Source organism: Stegodyphus dumicola, chromosome 9, assembly GCF_044657685.1.
Source record: "Stegodyphus dumicola isolate Sdum_Otavi_A_Nest chromosome 9, ASM4465768v1".
Taxonomy (NCBI): domain Eukaryota; kingdom Metazoa; phylum Arthropoda; class Arachnida; order Araneae; family Eresidae; genus Stegodyphus; species Stegodyphus dumicola.
In genome coordinates this window covers 177,534,238-177,552,888 of record NC_140776.1, presented here as the reverse complement: position 1 = coordinate 177,552,888, position 18,651 = coordinate 177,534,238, and the positions used below count along the sequence as shown (strand labels likewise).

At 34.0% G+C, this 18,651-nt stretch overlaps 1 protein-coding gene across 6 annotated transcripts in view; it reads left to right on the top strand.

Moving 5' to 3' along the window:
* Positions 1–7,181, top strand: part of LOC146995568 (uncharacterized) — a 38,023-nt gene extending 30,842 nt beyond the window's left edge. For 2 of the 6 annotated variants that reach the window (XR_015043154.1, XR_015043153.1), the window contains exon 6: positions 3,253–3,389. Coding sequence is in view for 4 of the 6 variants with exons in the window: in XM_085824383.1 (XP_085680509.1) it covers positions 3,253–3,533 (281 nt within the window). In the remaining 2 variants the exon portion in view is untranslated. Of the gene's footprint in view, positions 1–3,252 lie in introns of all 6 variants that reach the window. The other 4 variants (XM_085824385.1, XM_085824384.1, XM_085824383.1 and 1 more) reach the window with 3 other exon arrangements.
* Positions 7,182–18,651: the final 11,470 nt, after the last annotated feature.

Here is an 18,651-nt window from a genome sequence, read left to right as displayed (position 1 = left end):
ACTCTAATTTTTTGCATGTATGCTTAAAAATACATCTTCTTTATGAAGGTATTAAAAATTTTATAGGTTATAATTAAAAATGTTTTTGAAAAATTTATAAAAAATATTTAAAAATACAAATTTTAAAAATAAATCATAAAAAATGGGCGAATTTTATTTGGAATGAAATGAAATTTCCAATTGTTGAAAAAGGAATGAAGTAAGTTAAAAAAAAAAAAACATATTAATAAATATATATCAAATTCAATTAACATTGAGAAGAGCTAGAGTTTTGAGAGCATTTTGTTTAAAAACTTCTCGTGCGATTTTTATAAAACTTGCCAGTTTGGCATAATTTGAGTTGTTGAATCGAAATATGGAAACAAATTGGCATGTTATTTGAGAGAAAGTCCGATTTTGTGTCAGGATAGCTATGTAAGAACTATGCTAAATATAAATCTAATGCGTATCCTAAGTGGAGCTTGGGAGACATGAAAAACGCAAGTTGGATTTCCTCAATCGGCCCATAGAACGGGAGATGTAGAACTGTGCCCCCTCTTTTTTGAGCAGTTTGCTTTTTATTGCATATTTCTCGATTGTGCTAAGCAATGTAATTTGCATTCACCCTGTTAATTGTAATATGGCTGCCTATTTGCCTGCCTTCACTTCACATCTTTTTGTGCTGCATTCAGGAGTGAGCAATGTATTCCGTTAGTTGAATAAGCAATGTGCATGAACTCTGATCACTATGGTTATTTCAATTGTATTTTTGAATTTTTAATATTTTTTGTTATTTGCAGCAGAATAGTGCTTGTTTGAATGTAGAGCAGTCAGATGAATTCCGTAGTCCCCTTTTTTTTTTGTTTTCTATTAGTCGTCTTGACAAATGGTTTGAAAAATTATTTAGTATCCTCTTACATAAAATTTTTGCCTTATAAATAAAAATGTTTTCACATAATATTATGCATGTGCATTGAGTTACAAATATATATTTTTTGAGTTTGCATATTTTATATCTAATTCTTGAAGCTGATTCGTGAAATATCAATTCGTAGTTCTACAAAAATGAAACTCGTATCTTACATTTTCATATTATATATGTTACCGGCAAAGTATAAAATCCGGCATTCTGTAAAATGCCTAGGTGGTTGTATACAATACCTATAACTAGCCGGCAATGAACTATTCATATTTCCTGACTACCCGGCAATGAACTATTCATATTTCCTGGCTAGCCGGCAATGAACTATTCATATTTCCTAGCTAGCCGGCACTGTACTATTCATATTTCCTGGCTAGCCGGCAATGAACTGTTCATATTTCCTGGCTAGCCGGCAATGAACTGTTCATATTTTCTGGCTAGCCGGCAATGAACTATTCATATTTCCTGGCTAGCAGGGAATGAACTATTCATATTATACTATGAACACTTCCTAGGCATTCTATGGAATGCTAAATGACAAAACAGCAAAGTAGGAAATACATTTTCGATTTCGTTTCGAAGAATCAAAACTATTTACCAGAAGTTAATAAATGATGTAAAATAGCCAATATGACCATTCAGAAGGAACCACCGGACTACTGGCCCCTGAATCTTAGAATGTGATGTTTGTGGAAAGCAAATGCTCGTTCATTTATTATCCTGTTAAAGAAAGCATCAGTACTATACAGTACTACGTCATGGACGCCGAGTTATTTCCCATTCTTCATAAAAACACATTTGAGTACTGGACACGCACGAGGCGACAAAATGTTGAAAGAACTTTCCATCAAATACAAAAATGTTACACGTAATGATACTGAGTCTGTGCAACCACCTTTGTGAGCCCTGGCAGAAAAAAACAAAAAGGTGTTAATAAAGGGCATTTTTTGTGAAACTTATGATTATTTCTGAAATTAGTTTCCGTTGTCAGGTAGATTATTGTCTTACTGATTCCAAGTCTCGGCCAGAAAAAAATACAAATTTTATTATGTTGTCTCAAATTCATCTCACTACTTTTTTAGGTATTTTGAATGACAGACTTTTAATGGGACTCTTTCATTACTTTTTCAAAATAGCATTTCTACTTTCGAGGAATGAACATCTTTTAATAAAGATCATTTGCCATTCTATAGAGAGCTTAGGTATTATATACATTGTCTAGGGAAAGTATGCAGTTCTTCAGATGCTATAATTTTTGTGCATTCTGAGTTATAAAATGAATGAGATGTAACGCTGTTCAGCAAACCTAGAGCCAGAGTTTTGCTATGGTAAATAAATACAGTGAATTTTAAAGAATGCATTTATTCTATTTTGCTTTATACGCTATCGACGAAGTAGGTTTAATTTAATTTTAGGTTAAGTATAAATGGAATGCAGGAAAAATGTGCATAATTTAATATTTACAAGGAAGCCATGTGGTGTGCACATCAGACGTTTCCTTTGAAATGCCCGTAAAATATCCATCCATCTTCTCAGTATTTATTTTTCCAAATAATCCCGTTCTAAATTTTTAAACTAGCTAGCCAAAAAGCCTTTGCAATCATCAACTTCATCAAAAGGATGATCTATGCTTACTGCATTATTTGCAAGAACTTCATTAATAATTTCACCCGAAGCTTCAATTTCAGACCATGTTCATTCACTGCTGTATATCCAAATAAAAGTTTCTGTTCCATCAAAACTTCTTTCCCATGCCTCAGTGTCAGAAAGAATGTGTCGTAAAATGTTGTCAGCTCTTGTGGGGCTCGTATTAATATCATTTGTGTGTATTCTGGACTTTTAAAATTTGAACACATAAGCGGGAAAATCTGAATGACTGGCTGGGACATAGGTACCACATCATCAGACGGAGTCAATTCCGGTCAAAAGAAGACGTCTGGTAAGCCTAATGATATTCCAAGTTTTCTGTCAATTTAGCTAATATCTTAATTTTCATAAGGAAAACTAATATTTAAATAACAATGTTCCGCTAACAGTGTTCTGTTAATAGCATTTTGTTCTTTGTATTTAAATGAATAAGTACTTATTTAAATATTGACTTTGTCAATATCTCTATATTTAGCTTCTCAGCTAATATCTTAATTTACGGCTAATATTTAAATTTTGTTAATCTTTGTTTAGCTTTCGGGACAGATAATATTTAAATAACAATGTTAACAATGTTCTGTTATGTAACAATGTTCCGTTAACAGTGTTCTTTCAATAATATTATGTTTTATGTGTTTAAATGAATGAATAAATATTTATTTAAATATTGACTAAATATTTATTTAAATATCTTTTGCATTTAGGTGAACTTTTGTTAGAAAGGGAAGGTCGTCAAGCTCGTATCGTCCGCCCAGATGAGCAAACTGTCAATGGCGCCATGCATGTGATCCATCGTGTAATGATGATGAGGCGTGATCTTACCAAATCGGGTGCTCCCATTGGTCCATTTAGCAATGGCTTCTTATCCATCATTCCAGCTTTTTTTCGGTTGCCATATTTTTCTGAAGACCAACGCATGGTAGAAAGAATAAAGGAACACATAATAAGGCAACAAAAACTGCTGTCAAACACTTACTGTGTTTAAGTAAAAAAAGAAAGATTTTTGTAAAAAACTTTGTGAAATGTGCATTTTAGAAGAAGAGGCGATTTCTGTGCAGTCTTTTGTTCTTTTATTGTGTACAAACGTTAAATGTTTTCAGACCAATGCCAGAAAATGTATTACAAATTCATGAACTGAAGTGTAAAAAAATGTATGTTTTGTGGTAGGGTATGAATAATTCAGAAATTTGCTTATAATTCATAGAAAGCAAGTGAAGTGGCACCATGGAAAAATTTTTGAGCCCTTTTGGATAGAATTAATCAAAACGCGTTAAATGGAGAAGAGTAAAATTTATTACAATGTCCAAACTCATTTTTTAATTACAGTTCTGATTGCGAAATTTGCTGTCGATGTACAGCTTTTGTTAGTATTATCTATAAGAGGAAAAAGTTACCATTCCAGAATACTTGGAATTTTGTAGGAATATTCCATGAATCCTCTACTACTATTCTTCGGTACTTTACAAAATTTTAAATTTGTTATTATTATTGTATATTAACCTAACACAAAAATTGTTTGTTTAAGAAATGTTAAACAAACAAACATTCATGGCAAAGCGATACACAGATTGAATTGTGTCGAAAACTATTTAAACTATTTTATTAATGACAAATTCTATGTTTTGTAGAATACAATCATTAGAGTTATAGTTTGCTTATTAAAAAGGGCATCACACAGCTGCTTCAAAAATTATCATTAGCTGTAGTTTGAAAATGATTTAAAAAGAAAGGGATTTTATATATTATAGTATGCCCATATTATACTTATAAATTATGAATCAGACGTTAATTGAGTTAAAAGTACACGAGAATATAACTTCTTGAGTTCTACCTTCAAAAGCTTTGCTAGCGAAACTAATTAAAATTAATGAATTAGATCTGTTCTGCGAGACCATGTTGTTTAATGTAGTTTATTACTTGCATACTGTAGTAAATTGTTCCCCCCAAAAAAGACTGTTATTCTTGTGATACTAAATCATTATTATTTGCAATAATATTATTATTACTTGTGTAGCGAGATATTTTTTGTATATATGTAACAAAGAAACACACCCTTGTTGAAATCCTTCATAGCACACTCTGCTGTGTTGTCAGTTTGCAGTAATATATGCTTGAAAGTTAATGCTTGACCAATGTATGGCAATGTTGTAAATCTTACTGTAAATGGATATAAATGATAGGACCACTTCGGTTCACGAAATACTACAGCAAGGAAAAATTGTGACTTGCTTTAGCTTTTCGTATTTCTGTGCGCAGTTGGAATAGGTGGCACTATATGGGTGCTACGATTTCGTAGTGTATCGTATTGTTATGGTTACTATTTAATTATAAAAATTGCTCATGATTATTATCGCAGCAGCACACAATGAACCATTTGCTATAGGTATTAGATGTGAACAAAACTTTTTTCGTTAGGGTCCTTGTTCCCTCCTCCCTTACTGTGAATTAATAAGATTGTAAATCCGGTATTTTAGAGTAAGAATTATTTGGAAAATGACTTTTCCTTAATTTTTTTTTTTGAACTTGTATTATAGTTGCGAATTTCATGATTGATATGACTTTTTTTCTACTAAATGAATTAGAGAGATTCTGATTTAAATTACTCGTTTTTAAACCATTCACTGTTAAGTTATAAATAAATGATTCTTTTCTATCTAATTGCAGAACTTCTAAGGTTTTTAAATTGCGAAACTTATATAATATGTATTTCTCTTTCGGAAGTTTATAAAACTTTTTCGGCTCACACTAGCATTTTAAAACAAAAAAACTAAATTATATAAATTAGTAATTTTTAAGTAGTTTTTTTAAAGCTGAAATTGAGATTGTTTCAAACAAAAATAAATAAATTAAAAGTGAATATTTAAAAACAAAAATGGCAAAAGACGCTACTAGAAAGAGTTAAAGTCCAAATTATGTAAGCATTTAACTTTTAGAATTTTAAGATAAAATATTTAAGACAAATATACATAATATAATTTTTAAATTGTGTAAATTTACTTGCTTGAATTTTTCCTTTTTAAATTAAAGAAAAATAGAAACATATATAAAATTATAAACAAACACATTAATGAATAAACACATATAAAAAAACAAAAGGAAAAACACATGAAATAAAAAACTTGTTACAGTTTAATAACAAAGGGATTTTATGTATTATAGTATTTTTTGTTTGAATTTTAGTATTTTAAGCCTTTATGGCAAAATTGCACACTTTGAATTTATCTGTTTTGATGCAAATTATGAAAGAGTTCCTAATGTTCTATCAGTTGGTTCAAGGATCAATATCAGTGATACCTATGGAAAATGCATTTATATTTAACTAACACAGCATTGATCAAAATGTTCAAACGGAAAACTTATATTTTTTAGTCTAAATTGACTCAAAAATATATTTCCCGTTTGATTTAATTTGTCAATATTAAGCCTTTTTAATTAGGCTTTTTTATTATATTAAGCCTTTTTATTAATAATTTATACGAGGCATTTTTTCTTAATTTATATTTAGCTTTTATAATAATTAATTTTTATTAAGCCTTTTTTTTTTACTACTGTTCTATTATATTAAGCCTTTTTATCTCTATTTTTAATGCCTTAATATTAATCTTTTTAATATCTTAATCCCTTTTATTTCCCGACAAGAAATGAAAAGCAACATTTATTTTTAGTAATCGTCATGCCTGCAAATTTAGCACAAAACATTAAGTAAGTTTATTGCGTACCGTTCTTTTACATTGAGTGCTGATTGATTGCAAAACTACATAGAAATTCTTTCAGTATACTGTAGTAATTTTTTAATCATGTTATTTCAGTATACCGTAATAATTTTTTATCTCGTTATTTCAGTATATCCTTAATTCAGTATAGTATGAATATCATTGCTTAAGCGAAAAGTTTTCTTTCTTGTGTCCAAAATGCGATCCAATCAATCCAAAAATTAGCTTAATGAAAAGTCCGGAAAACTTTGGAAAAATAAGGGCTGGAAAAATTGTTCGTCTTTCGACAACTGAAAAGTTTTAGCTAAAATTTTTCCATTTCATTTCATTTTCCCGCTGTTCGCAAAATTAAGCAAAACATAACATTATGCAAATCCAGAAATTTCATTTATACAGAGTGAATCAAAAATAAAATGTAAAGGGTATTGAAATAAGCCGAGTTTGTAACAGAATGTGTGTGTGTGTGCGTGTGTAGAATGGCCCGTTGAGGATGTATGTGGTGACCCGCAGGCAAAAATCTGCATTCCCCATGCGAAATTTAAGCCGTATCTATCGTCGCACGAACGCAAAAATTCATTACATTTTATCCCCAGGACTGTGGATAAATGAAGCAGTTATTCGAAGGAAGTGCAAAGAATTATTCCCCTGTACTTCCTATGAATAACTGCTGCGTTCCTTTCGGTAAGCCCGTGAATAAAATGCATATCGTCGAGCTCCGTATTCGGGTAGCGATACATACCATTCAAAATTCACACGATGAATGATAATTTACATAGCTTTGTCATTTATAAGCCCAGTTCAATTTACTGGTTAATATCCAAAAGTTAATATTCAAAAAAATGTTTCGTTATTATATGATTAACAATCAGACCTTTCAATATGTTTCTCTGTTTTTATGTCAATAAAGAAAATATATGAAAGTCTTTGTCTCATGTAATCTGGTTTGCATTGGAATTGTTATTTTTATAAAAAAATCAAGTGTGCTCGAAATGAATGGAACGGTAACAAATATTTAAAATATTGACGTCTGACTATATTTTGTTTAGCCCAAAGGGCGTTAGCCCAGAAGGGCTAGTAATTCCGAAACGCCACTTTGCGTCGATTCACTTTTCAAATTGTTGCCACCAAAAATTATCGCTATCTATTATATTTAAAGAAACTAAGTAATGAAGAATCTGCATGAATGTTTCTCGTGTTGTGAAGAAACAAAGGTACCTAGAACCATCCAGTTCTGAATAACGTAGTCCTCCAACCGAACATGGGCAGTTGGAGGCCTTTATTTTGAATTTGGTTTATTATCTATTTAAAATTTTGTAAAACTTTAACAAATTTATGATTAACAGAACTCTACGATTTCAAAGTGAGCAATGGCAACACTGCACGAAGAAAAAAAAAAAAAAAAAAAAAAAAAAAAAAAACCATTTTTCTCTCATGCTGTTTTGATGTGTTTAAATATTTTTCGATATTGCTGTCGAATTGAATTGTATGTGTTTTAATTACGAGGAACATGATAATTAATATGTAAAGGTAACACACAAAACGTTAAGAGAAAGCTCTTTTCGCCGTAATATAAAATCTGGAAGCTTTCATTTTTTTTATTAATTTTATCTCCTTGTGTTCCACAAAATATACCACGAAGTAAGAGGTAAGTTATATCACAAACAAACTAAAACAAAAGTACAACAGCACTTATAATATGCACTTATATTTAATAAAAGAGAAAACTGTACAATGCACTTACATTTAATAAAAGAGAAAACTGAAATAAAATATAATACTGTAAATGCATCTTTATTATATAAATTGATAATTGAATTCTGAAAAGCTGCAATTTTCTCTTTAGTTCGTAAGAATTCAGAAAACATTTTGGCCAAGATACACACAGGTTCTTTAGAGTGGCCGGAAGTGTATTAAGTTTCTGGACATAATGACCACATTCAAGAAGAATATAATTCGAGTTAATTTCAAACTGTTGAAAATTGATCAACTTGTGATGCAAGATTTTCCAAATATAGAAAGCAACATTTCTATAATTATTTTCTGACTATGTTTAAAATAATTATAACGCAATTAGCTTTATAATTAACTCAGAGTTGAATTAAACTGCATTCCTATATTATCTTTGAAAGAATTTACCAGAGAAATATTTATTAAAATAACGCATTTTTTAAAACTACCTGTTTCTGGTTTAATATCTGTAGCATCTATATACATTCCATACTGCTTGCTTCAAGTCTATGACACATTTCATCAACCGTTTTACCTAGAGAGAACATTGGTCATGGGTTCTCTCAGGAACCCATGACCAATGTTTTCAATGGGTGACAGATCTGGAGACCGTGCAAATCAGGACAGCTAACAAATACCCTGTGTATCGAGGAAGATCAGAATACAATATGCAACATGTGATCTTGCATTATCTTCTTGGAAGATGGCGTTTGGCCGGCCTCAAAGGTCATCCACTGAACGTAAGACGTGAGAAATGTACTGATCTGCGATCAAATTAAAGTCGATCCGAACTAGAGATGTGCATGTCGTGTAACCAATGGCTTCTCAAATCATCACACCAAGTGCAGGGCCCTTATGCCGATATCAAATGCAAGCAGACAACGTGCGGTCTTCTCTTAGCCTCCAGATACGCATACAGCCAACAGAATACTGCACGCTGAACTGGGACTCGTCTGAAAAGATGACATTTTGCTGTTCCAGTATCCAGCTTTGTCATTCCGCGCACAAGAGTCGCCGTGTCTCTTTATTCTGCATTGTCGAGGGAAGACGAAGTAACGGTCATCGTGTTGATAGTCCATGCTGTTGGAAACGTCGACGCACCGAACGAACGGATACTGGGCGTGCTGCAAACATGCTCATTTCCCTGACTAATGGTCTGTGATGTGGTCGTACGGTTTTGCAGGGCTGACATTACAACGTCTGTCTTCTTGGTCGTTAGTCATGGAAGTGCGTTGAGATTCTGCATGCCGTTTAGTATGACCCTCAGCAACCCATTGATTCCATATTCGCATGACTGTGGTTGGATGTCGACCAATGTGACGGGCGATATCACGAAACGATAATCTGCACTCTTGATAGGCAACGATCCTGCCTCTTTATTCTGCATTGTCAAAAAATCGAATTCCGACACTTGCTGGTAAGCATTTCTTCTTATTATTCGTGGCATAACAGGAGATTCTGAAGAAACCGCGACCTTACAAAGCGCTTTCCAAATGAGAAATCCACTGCACAACTTTTCTTTTATGAAGTGCTTCAGATGTCATTTCTCCCTTCTGCCTTGTCTAAATGCAATGAAATACTAATCATTTGCATATCCCAATGTCTCCTTCCTCTCATGGGATTTTGATGTTCGTCATTTAATATTTTTAATTAAATATATTAATTTTTTTTATTCTTGGTACAACTCTGATATACGCCCTAATTTCACCAAATGTGGCGATATGTGTTCTGCGCTGGTTTTTGGCGCGATTGCGTGTTGTATGGCAACCCTGTTGATGTTGAAAAATCTTTCTCTGGAGTTCGTTGGTTCGCGTAATGCTCTGTGTCTGAGAAGCTGGGGGGAAAGATAAAATGGTGGAAGTTGTTGAATTCAAGTTCGGCAAAAGGAAATATCGTCGTGGCCATCCTGTTGAGGGGCAGTAGGTATTTGGAGGTGTGGAAAGAGGGTGTGGGAGATTATTTTTAGTGGCTGTGCATGATAGAAGTAGGGATTTGTGATTATTTGCTATTTTATTTATTTGTAAACCATAGTATGAATTTTCTGAATAGTGTGTCTGGCTGTCATATAAATACGATAGTGATTACGTGGCGGCATGTTGCAGGCGGTATGAAATTGGTATTTCTGTTGTTCGAAAAAGCATTAATTCATGGCAAGTGCATTTTATTTTATTCTTGTTCTTATTTTGTAGAATGCTATGTTCATTGTTTTTTTAGTATGAATTTCTGTCGTTATTTATTTTTTTGAATTGTTTGAAATTTATTTTAGTTATTTTGTTGATTAGTGCGCACCGTCTAAATTTTGCAATTCGTAGAAAGTTGAAACAAAACGCTGTATACATGGTATTCTTTGAAATTTATTGTTGTTATGTTAATTTATTAAAGTGAGGTGTGCGTAGTTCGTAGATTCGTTTGTTGCCTAAATTGTGCAATTCTTAAATGTTTTTTTAAGTGGAAACAGTACATGGTATTCTTTGAAATTTATTGTTATGTTAATTTATTAAAGCGAGGTGTGCGTAGTTCGTAGATTTGTTCGTTTCCTAGATTGTGCCATTCGTAGATGTTTTTCTAAGTAAAAACATATCGCTGTGTACATGGACTCTTGTCAAATAATTTTGGTTAGAAACTTTACGGTTTTGCTGTCTAAATTTTTTGTTTTTGTTTCGGATTTTTAGTTTAAATTGTGTGTTTAAAACGTGGTTTTGGAGACATTTTAGGCTTAAAGTCTGAAATGTAGACAAAAAATTTAGATAGCAATATGGCAGCCGTGGAGTTTCTCGCCAAATGTTTGGCGATTTGAGCGCGCATATCAGAGTAGTTCCGCATTTTTATTTAATCTTAATGACTGCATCTGTCGTCTTTAATAATCTTGGTTTACTAGATAATTAATTAACAGACAGATCAAATATGAGAGAATAATATACAGTCAAAAGTCGTTAATCCGGACTCGTCGGGACTTCGCCGATTCCGGATTATAGATCATCAGTTTAAATCTGGTAAGATGGCATGCAGAAATTACAAAATTAAAAATATGAAACCGTAATTTATGAAATAAAGAACAATTATGATCTAAAGGGTATCAAAATTTACAAAAAGAAAAAGCTTAATATTTATTTGTTTACTTTATTAAACATTTCTTTCAATGTATGTTGTTTAAGTTGCTTCGTTTCATGTGATAATACTTTCTCTTTAATTCTATTAAACAGACATAATTTCTTGTTTAGTTACAAAGTTCCGCTGCACTTTCTTCACTAAGGAGGAACTTGATTTAAATCATATCAAAGACAGAGTACATCCAGATGAAATACTACATTTAGTAAGGAATTATAAGCCAAATAAAATAAAAACATCTGCCCTGAAGATAAGGATAGTGCTGACAGATCAACTTCCAGTGTTGGCATTTCTCCCCCCCCCCCCTCACTGCCGCAGAGCAGTGAAATTGATAAACAGATTTCGGATTTCAAAACACACTTTCGCTTTATAGATCATTTACATATTAGTAAATATATATCGGAAATTCTATTTGACATAATCGAAAGTTCAAGCTTACTTTTATAAAATTGCTCTAACGGTCTGCAAAAAATAATAAGCCGGATCCAATTCGAAGATTTAGGAACGACGCAATCTGCAACATTAACTGAATTAGATAATTTTAGGTTAGCTTATAGCATCCGTTATACATTAAATGCGCATGCGTAAACGTATTTATGCGCTTGCGCACATGCACATTCGCAGCCGTAAAGGTCTTACGCGCACCCGTAAACGCCTCACGCATGCGCGCACGACGCATGCACAGAAAGTTTTTAGCTTTGAGGTCCGGATTATAGATCATTCCGGATTGTGGGTGTCCGAATTAACGACTTTTGACTGTATAACGCTTTTCCGAATGGCAGCAGACTCTAATGAAAAGTGAAATAACACAAAATGGTGTTTTCGGTTCCTTTTGGGCTCATAAAATGCGTAATAATAATTTTTGTATCTTACTTAAAATATTAAATCGTTAATAATTAGTTAGGCTTTTTGAAGGAAAATCCATATGAGTGCAAAAATGTTCAAAACTGTAGTGCTGTTTTATTGCTTTAAATATATTTTAAAACGATGCTTTTCTTTATGTTTGAAAAGTGAAAGTTAGCCCAGCATAATATTTAGTGTGTAACTTCTAAATGCATGTATCTACGATTTCATAGCTAATTGAACGCCCATCTTAGTTATTAACCTGAGGCAAGTATCTCACCTTTGTCCCTGCTATGACTAGAAACTGAAGTTCTGGTCAACAGATTCAGTACGAGTTGGGCATTTGAATTAAAATAAAAAAGCTAAATTCCGACATAAAAATATAGACTGATACTATGCATGGTGTGCTGTAAATGTTGTGACAAACTTCTGGGAAAGGTAGGGCACATCATAAGGATTAGGAATTGCATGGGAACCTATGCCCAGACACGCCACTGTACGCCGCCAGGGAGTGCTGTACAAGAGAGTATTAGTAGAAAGTGAGGATTGTCTCATTCGAGTGGTAGGCACCATACGAAGAGCATGGAACGCTATACGAACAGAGAGCTTGTAGAACTTCGTGGGGGAATAGCTGAGGGTAATGGACGAGCCGCTGCACGCATTTATCGAAAACGCTTCCCCGACTGACATCAACCACACCACAGTTTGCACGTTTGCATCAAAATTTGTGCGACTATGAGTCATTAAGAAGTGGCAAGACAAGTGAGGGCAGTGCACGATCGACTCGCTCGGTCATTAGGGAAGAAAGTGTATTGGATATGGTGGAGAGTAATGGAAGGACCAGTATACTTGACATTGTCTCTCAATTAAGAATGTCTCGTACCAGTGTCCAGTGTGTGAAAAAAAGCACTTGAAACTTAAAATAAGAACTTAAGAATATAAGAACTTAACGCACACAGTACATTCAAAATGAGAAAAGAAAATAATAGAAGTTAAAAACTTAATAAATTATGTGATTCCAATCTTATTTATTGCAACAACATAAACTATTATTACACTTTTAATTGCACAAGAGGTCCTTGCTTTTACAACTGCATTTATTTGTGGAACACTTCCTTTTGCAATGACAGCATGTACATATACTACTCTCTTTACGACCTACACCAGAGCATATCTGTGATTGTCGACATACACCGGTGAGGGTCCGAATGTACAAGAATGTAGTGCAATATTCGATCTTTCACCAACGCATTTGGTGAATGTTGACATTCTCCGGTGAAAGTCGACATTCTCCAATTTCGGTCTTTCACGGTAACATATGTTATATAATAAATTCTCGTTCAAAATAGATATGCTTGATTTATTCTATTTCGGAAAATCAAGCTTTGCACTTTTATCTTAGTGAAAAAAATTATAGACCTTTGAAGTAATGGTCCCTAAATAATAACATTCTGGTTACTTAAATTCTAGCATGTAATTAAAAAGTCAGATGTGTACACCACGACTTCCTTGTGCGGAATACTAAACTATACGCAAATTTTTTTTTTCATTTCATTTAAACTTATTGAATTAAATTACATCTGCTTCGTCGTTAGCGCATAAATCACAATAGAATAAATGCACTTTTTAAAATTTATTATATTTGTTTACCATAGCGACACTCTGGCATTACATTTCATTCATTTGCACAAAATTTATATCATCTTAAGAATTATCTAATCGTTGCCACATATTCTATTCAACTCCTATAATAAATCTAAAATGATGTATAAAAGGAATTAAGCAAACAAAAAAGAAACAGTTTTACACAGATGAGTCTGTATTTTTCATTCATTTAATTCAGTTCTCCCTTCGCGATAAGGCAAAAATGCACAAAATCTCAAAATATCTATATTACAAATTACGAAGTAAATCTTAAGCACTTATTTCCTCGAATAAATTACAGAGCGGATTAAGCATGATTTAATTTGCAATAATAAAAGAAAGTGCTATTTTTGCTCTTACGAAGTTTATTTCTCTAGATTGGCAACAAATCCACTATTCTACTAAGTTTCAAATGTAAAGAAATATAGTCGCTATGATAAAAATAATTGGGCTTAGCCGCACTTTATTCCGTCCTTACGTAGAGATGTCGCGCAAAAACATCGTTAAATTGCATTTGATAGCCGTCAAAATGGATATTTTCGTTGAAATATGGTGTGGTGTATTTAATTACGGCAAAGCACACTAGGGCTATCTGCCAAAGGGGAGGGATACCTTTCGTGGAGGACTTTCTAAGGGAAACTGGCTCGTATACACGTTACACATGGGGAAAACCACGAAAACACCCATGCAGCCAGCCCGTTCGCGGGATTCGAACCTCGGACCGAACTACCAGTGTTCAGCGACTTTACCGCTCGGCCGCTGGTGAGCCCGTTGAAATATGATACCCGAAATTTTTCGCGATTACAATACTTCCTTTTTACTTCGTGCAAAGAAGTAAAAAACATTGTATTAACAAAAAAAAAAAAAAAAAAAATCTGATTTGTACACCACAATGACTTTTTTGTAAGGTATATTAAATTATACGCATTTTTTCTTGCATTTCATTTAAACTTATTGGATTGAATTAAATGTACTTCGTCGATAGCGCATAAACCACAATAGAATAAATGCATTTTTTAAAATTCACTCTAGTATTTGTTTACCATAGCGATAGTCTGGCGCTAGATTCACTTAACAGTATTATATTTCGTTCATATTATAACTCAGAATGCACGAAATTTATATCATTTGAAGAATTATCTAATCGTTGCCACATGTTCTATTCAAATACTATAATAAATCTAAAACGATGTATAAAAAAAAATTAAGTAAGCAAAACAAAAAAGAAACAGTTAATCACAGACAATTCAGTAATTCTCATTCAATTAATTCAGTTCTCACTTCGCGACAAGGTAAAAATACATAAAATATTTATCTTAAAAATTTTGAAGTAAATCTTAAACACTTATTTCCTCGAAAAATTCCAGAAAGGATTAAGCATGATTTAATTCACAATAATAAAATGAAGGCGTTATTTTTGTTGTTGCGAAGCTTAGTCTCTCTAGATTGGCAACAAATCTACTATTCTGCTGTTTCAAATGTAAACATATATGTCCGCCATGTTATTATTTAAAAATTAGTCTTAATCGCACTTTGAAGTACTTTTAAAGTGTGATAATTCTACAAATATTGCTTTTAAAGTGTGATAATTCTACAAATATTGCTTTTAAAGTGTGATAATTCTACAAATATTGCTTGCAGTTTTCCTAAAGGCATAAAAACCTTAATCGGAAGATAAGAACAACGTATACATAATTCAATGATTTTTAAAGTAAAAAACGCACAATTTACAATATAAGAGTATATATTAATATATATAAGAGTAAAGAAACTGAGCTGAGCCGGGTAACAGAGTGGATATACGAGTATATATATACATAAATATTTATATACTTTTGGTGCCGCCGTTTTTTCAACGTTCTGAGGGTACTCGTTTTTGAGTTATGCGAAATACGTATATACGTACGTAGGTACAGGCACCATGAAACATTCTCTTCAGAATTCATTTTAAAGCAGTTTTATAATTTTTTTTTTTTTGAAGGAAAAGAGTCTTTTATTCTGTCGCTACGTACGGATATCACGCAAAAACATCGTTAAAATGCATTGTAAAGCGGTCAAAATAGATATTTTCGTTGAAATATGCTGCCTGACACTTTTCGCAATTACAATACTTCCTTTTTACTTCGTACAAGGATGTAAAAAACAGGAGTAACAGATTGTTACGAATTTGGTATTTAAAAAGCTAATGTTAGTTCAATTACAAATTAAATGATTTTATTTCTCGCGCAGTGCAGCGCGTGACGAATATTAAAAGAAAGCTAAGCCGTAAAATTGAAATTACAAGAGCGCGTGCATTAAATAAATAAATATCTCTTTTTGATTTCGAGAAAGTACTGGAAAATTCTAGCGCGTGATTTTAAAATCTTATAAAAGGAGGAAAACATCTCAGTTTGTAGTAGTTGCTTAGTTTGTTGTTGTTTAGAAAACTGCTCTTATTGATTGTAGCGAATTCGCGGATTAGCGTTCTTTAGCTGTTTTTAATTGCGTTCTATTGGACATTTGAGTAGTTAAAAGATAACTACTGTGAGATATTGTAATACTGCATGATAATTTGAGAAAATTTAAGCATTTTTGTTGTGATAATAATAAATTTTTTTTTGTTCATTTTTCATCGGACTTGTGCATTCATTTCATAACGAACCCGTACGCACGCAACAATTTTTGGTGTCAGAAGTGGGATTTGAATGCCAATAACAAGAGCGATGGAAGAGCAATTAAGGCAGTTAATATCAGCCTTTGCCTCATTTAAAGAAGAAATTAAGGAGGAAATGAAATTGGGCCAGGAATCCGTTAAGGAAGAAATGAAATTGGGCCAGGAATCCGTTAAGGAAGAAATGAAATTGGGCCAGGAATCCGTTAAGGACGAAATGAAAGCCGTTCAAGCTGGTCAAGAAGAAATGAAAAGAGAAATTACTTGCATAATAGAAAATAAATTTGAAGCTATGGAAGGCAGAATTGAAGCAGTTGAAAATAAAGTTGGACATATTGAAGAAAAGGTTTCTTCCGTAAAAGATCATATTGAAGAAAGAGTTTCTTCGGTGAAAGAAGAAATAGAAGAAAAAGTTTCTTCTGTAAAAGAACATATAGAAGGGAGAGTTTCTGCTGTGGAGGAACGAATTGAAGGAAGAGTTTGTGCCGTCCAACACCAAATCGAACAACAAATTGATGAGAGAGTTTCTGCAGTTGCCAAAGAAATGGATACTTTAAAGAAATTCGTAGCGTCGGCAGGGAGCAGGAGTGATGATTTTAAATTCTTACCAATGCCTGCTCGTCCACCTCTGAAGCTATCCACATATGATGGGAAGACCTCCTGGCAGGTGTATAAGACACAATTTTCTATCGTGGCGGATGCGAATGGATGGGATTCCCAAGCTAAGGCCTGTCATCTCGCCGCTTCTCTAAGAGCCGACGCAGCGGATATCCTTCAGACTCTTCCCGAAAACAAAAGGTTAGATTTCGAAGCTCTGTCCTGCGCCTTGGAGTTGCGCTTTGGGGAGAAGTGTTTAAAAGACTACAGCAGGCTCCAATTAAAATCTCGTCAACAGAAGCCTACCGAAACACTTCAGGAGCTCGCCGCGGATGTTGAAAGGCTGTCCCATCTCACCTTTTCGGAATGCCCGACAGAAACAAGGGAAATTCTGTCCTTGCAATACTTTATCGACGGCATCCGAGATACTGAAATACAGAAAGCTCTACGAATGGCGGATGTAAAAGATTTAAAAAGTGCTCTAGCGTACGCCATGAAATTTGAGGCAGCCCAGCAAGCCACTCGTCGAGACCGCCACCCAGTCAGAGCTGCTCAAGTCCAGGAGCCAGGGGATCAAGTCACCGCTCGACTTGACGATTTAACTAGATAACTGAACGCCTTGAGACGGAATATTGGTGAGAAGAAACCGACCGTTAAGTGCTGGAACTGCGGTGCTGAAGGACACATACGACGAAACTGCAAAACACCCCAGGGTACTGATGTTAAGACCGCTTCTAACAAGCAGCAGGGAAACTAATTAGTGGCCATCTCGCGGGGCGGAGGTTGCCAGATAATGAAAGGCCCCCGTTTAAAGCGCTTCAGATTTCTGCAGTGAGAGGCGGCAGTAATGGACTTTTCATAATAGGACATATTAATGGAGTTCCGTGCAATGTGACTATAGATACAGGAGCCAACGTCACTAATCATCCGAAAAGATTTGGCTCAACAACTAGGAAACAAACTTATCTGGACGCCGCCCTGCGTTACCCTCCAGACTGTGTCCGGTGAGAAGATCGACATCGACGGAAAAGTAAATGTTAACATCACGTTTGGAAGTGCCGCTTACCATCACACGGCATATGTAGCAGAGATCACTGATTCTTGCATACTCGGATTGGACTTTCTAAGGAAATACAATTTTTACTTGGATTTTAAAAATAACGAATTGCATTCTACATCTGAGGACATAGCGTTATTTCTCGTTAATGATGAAGAAGTTAAATCTGTCCATAAAATCATAGCACAAGACTATATCACAATACCGGCAAGAACAGAAATTTTACTTCCTGGATCCATAGCCGAAAATAGAAATTTCCGCTACGGCATCATAGAATATCCCAATAACTGTAATATCCCAAAAGGAGTACTAGTAGCCTCAACACTCGTCGACCTATCCAGAACGGTTATCCCGGTGAGAGTCGCCAATGTAACTGAAAAGTCGAGAGTTATTAAGAAAGGTGAAGTGGTTGCAACATGTACTCCAGTAACCAGCGTTGAAAGAAAGAGTAACATCCCAGAATCCGTGTCCTCAGAGAGCATTACATCGGAGTTATTGCAGAATGCACAATTAAACGATAAAGAGAAAAATGCTGCCGATCGCGTCATTAAAGATCTTCAAGTTGTTTTCTCCCGCTCGTCTTCTGACGTGGGTCGAACTAGTTTGACACAACATAGAATAGATACTGGCGATCATCCCCCAATCAAGCAATATCCAAGACGTCTACCGTTTGCTAAACAGGAAGAGGTGCGAACACTGTTAAAAGATATGGAAGAAGGCAATGTCATCGAGCCTTCAGCGAGTCCATGGGCATCTCCCATCG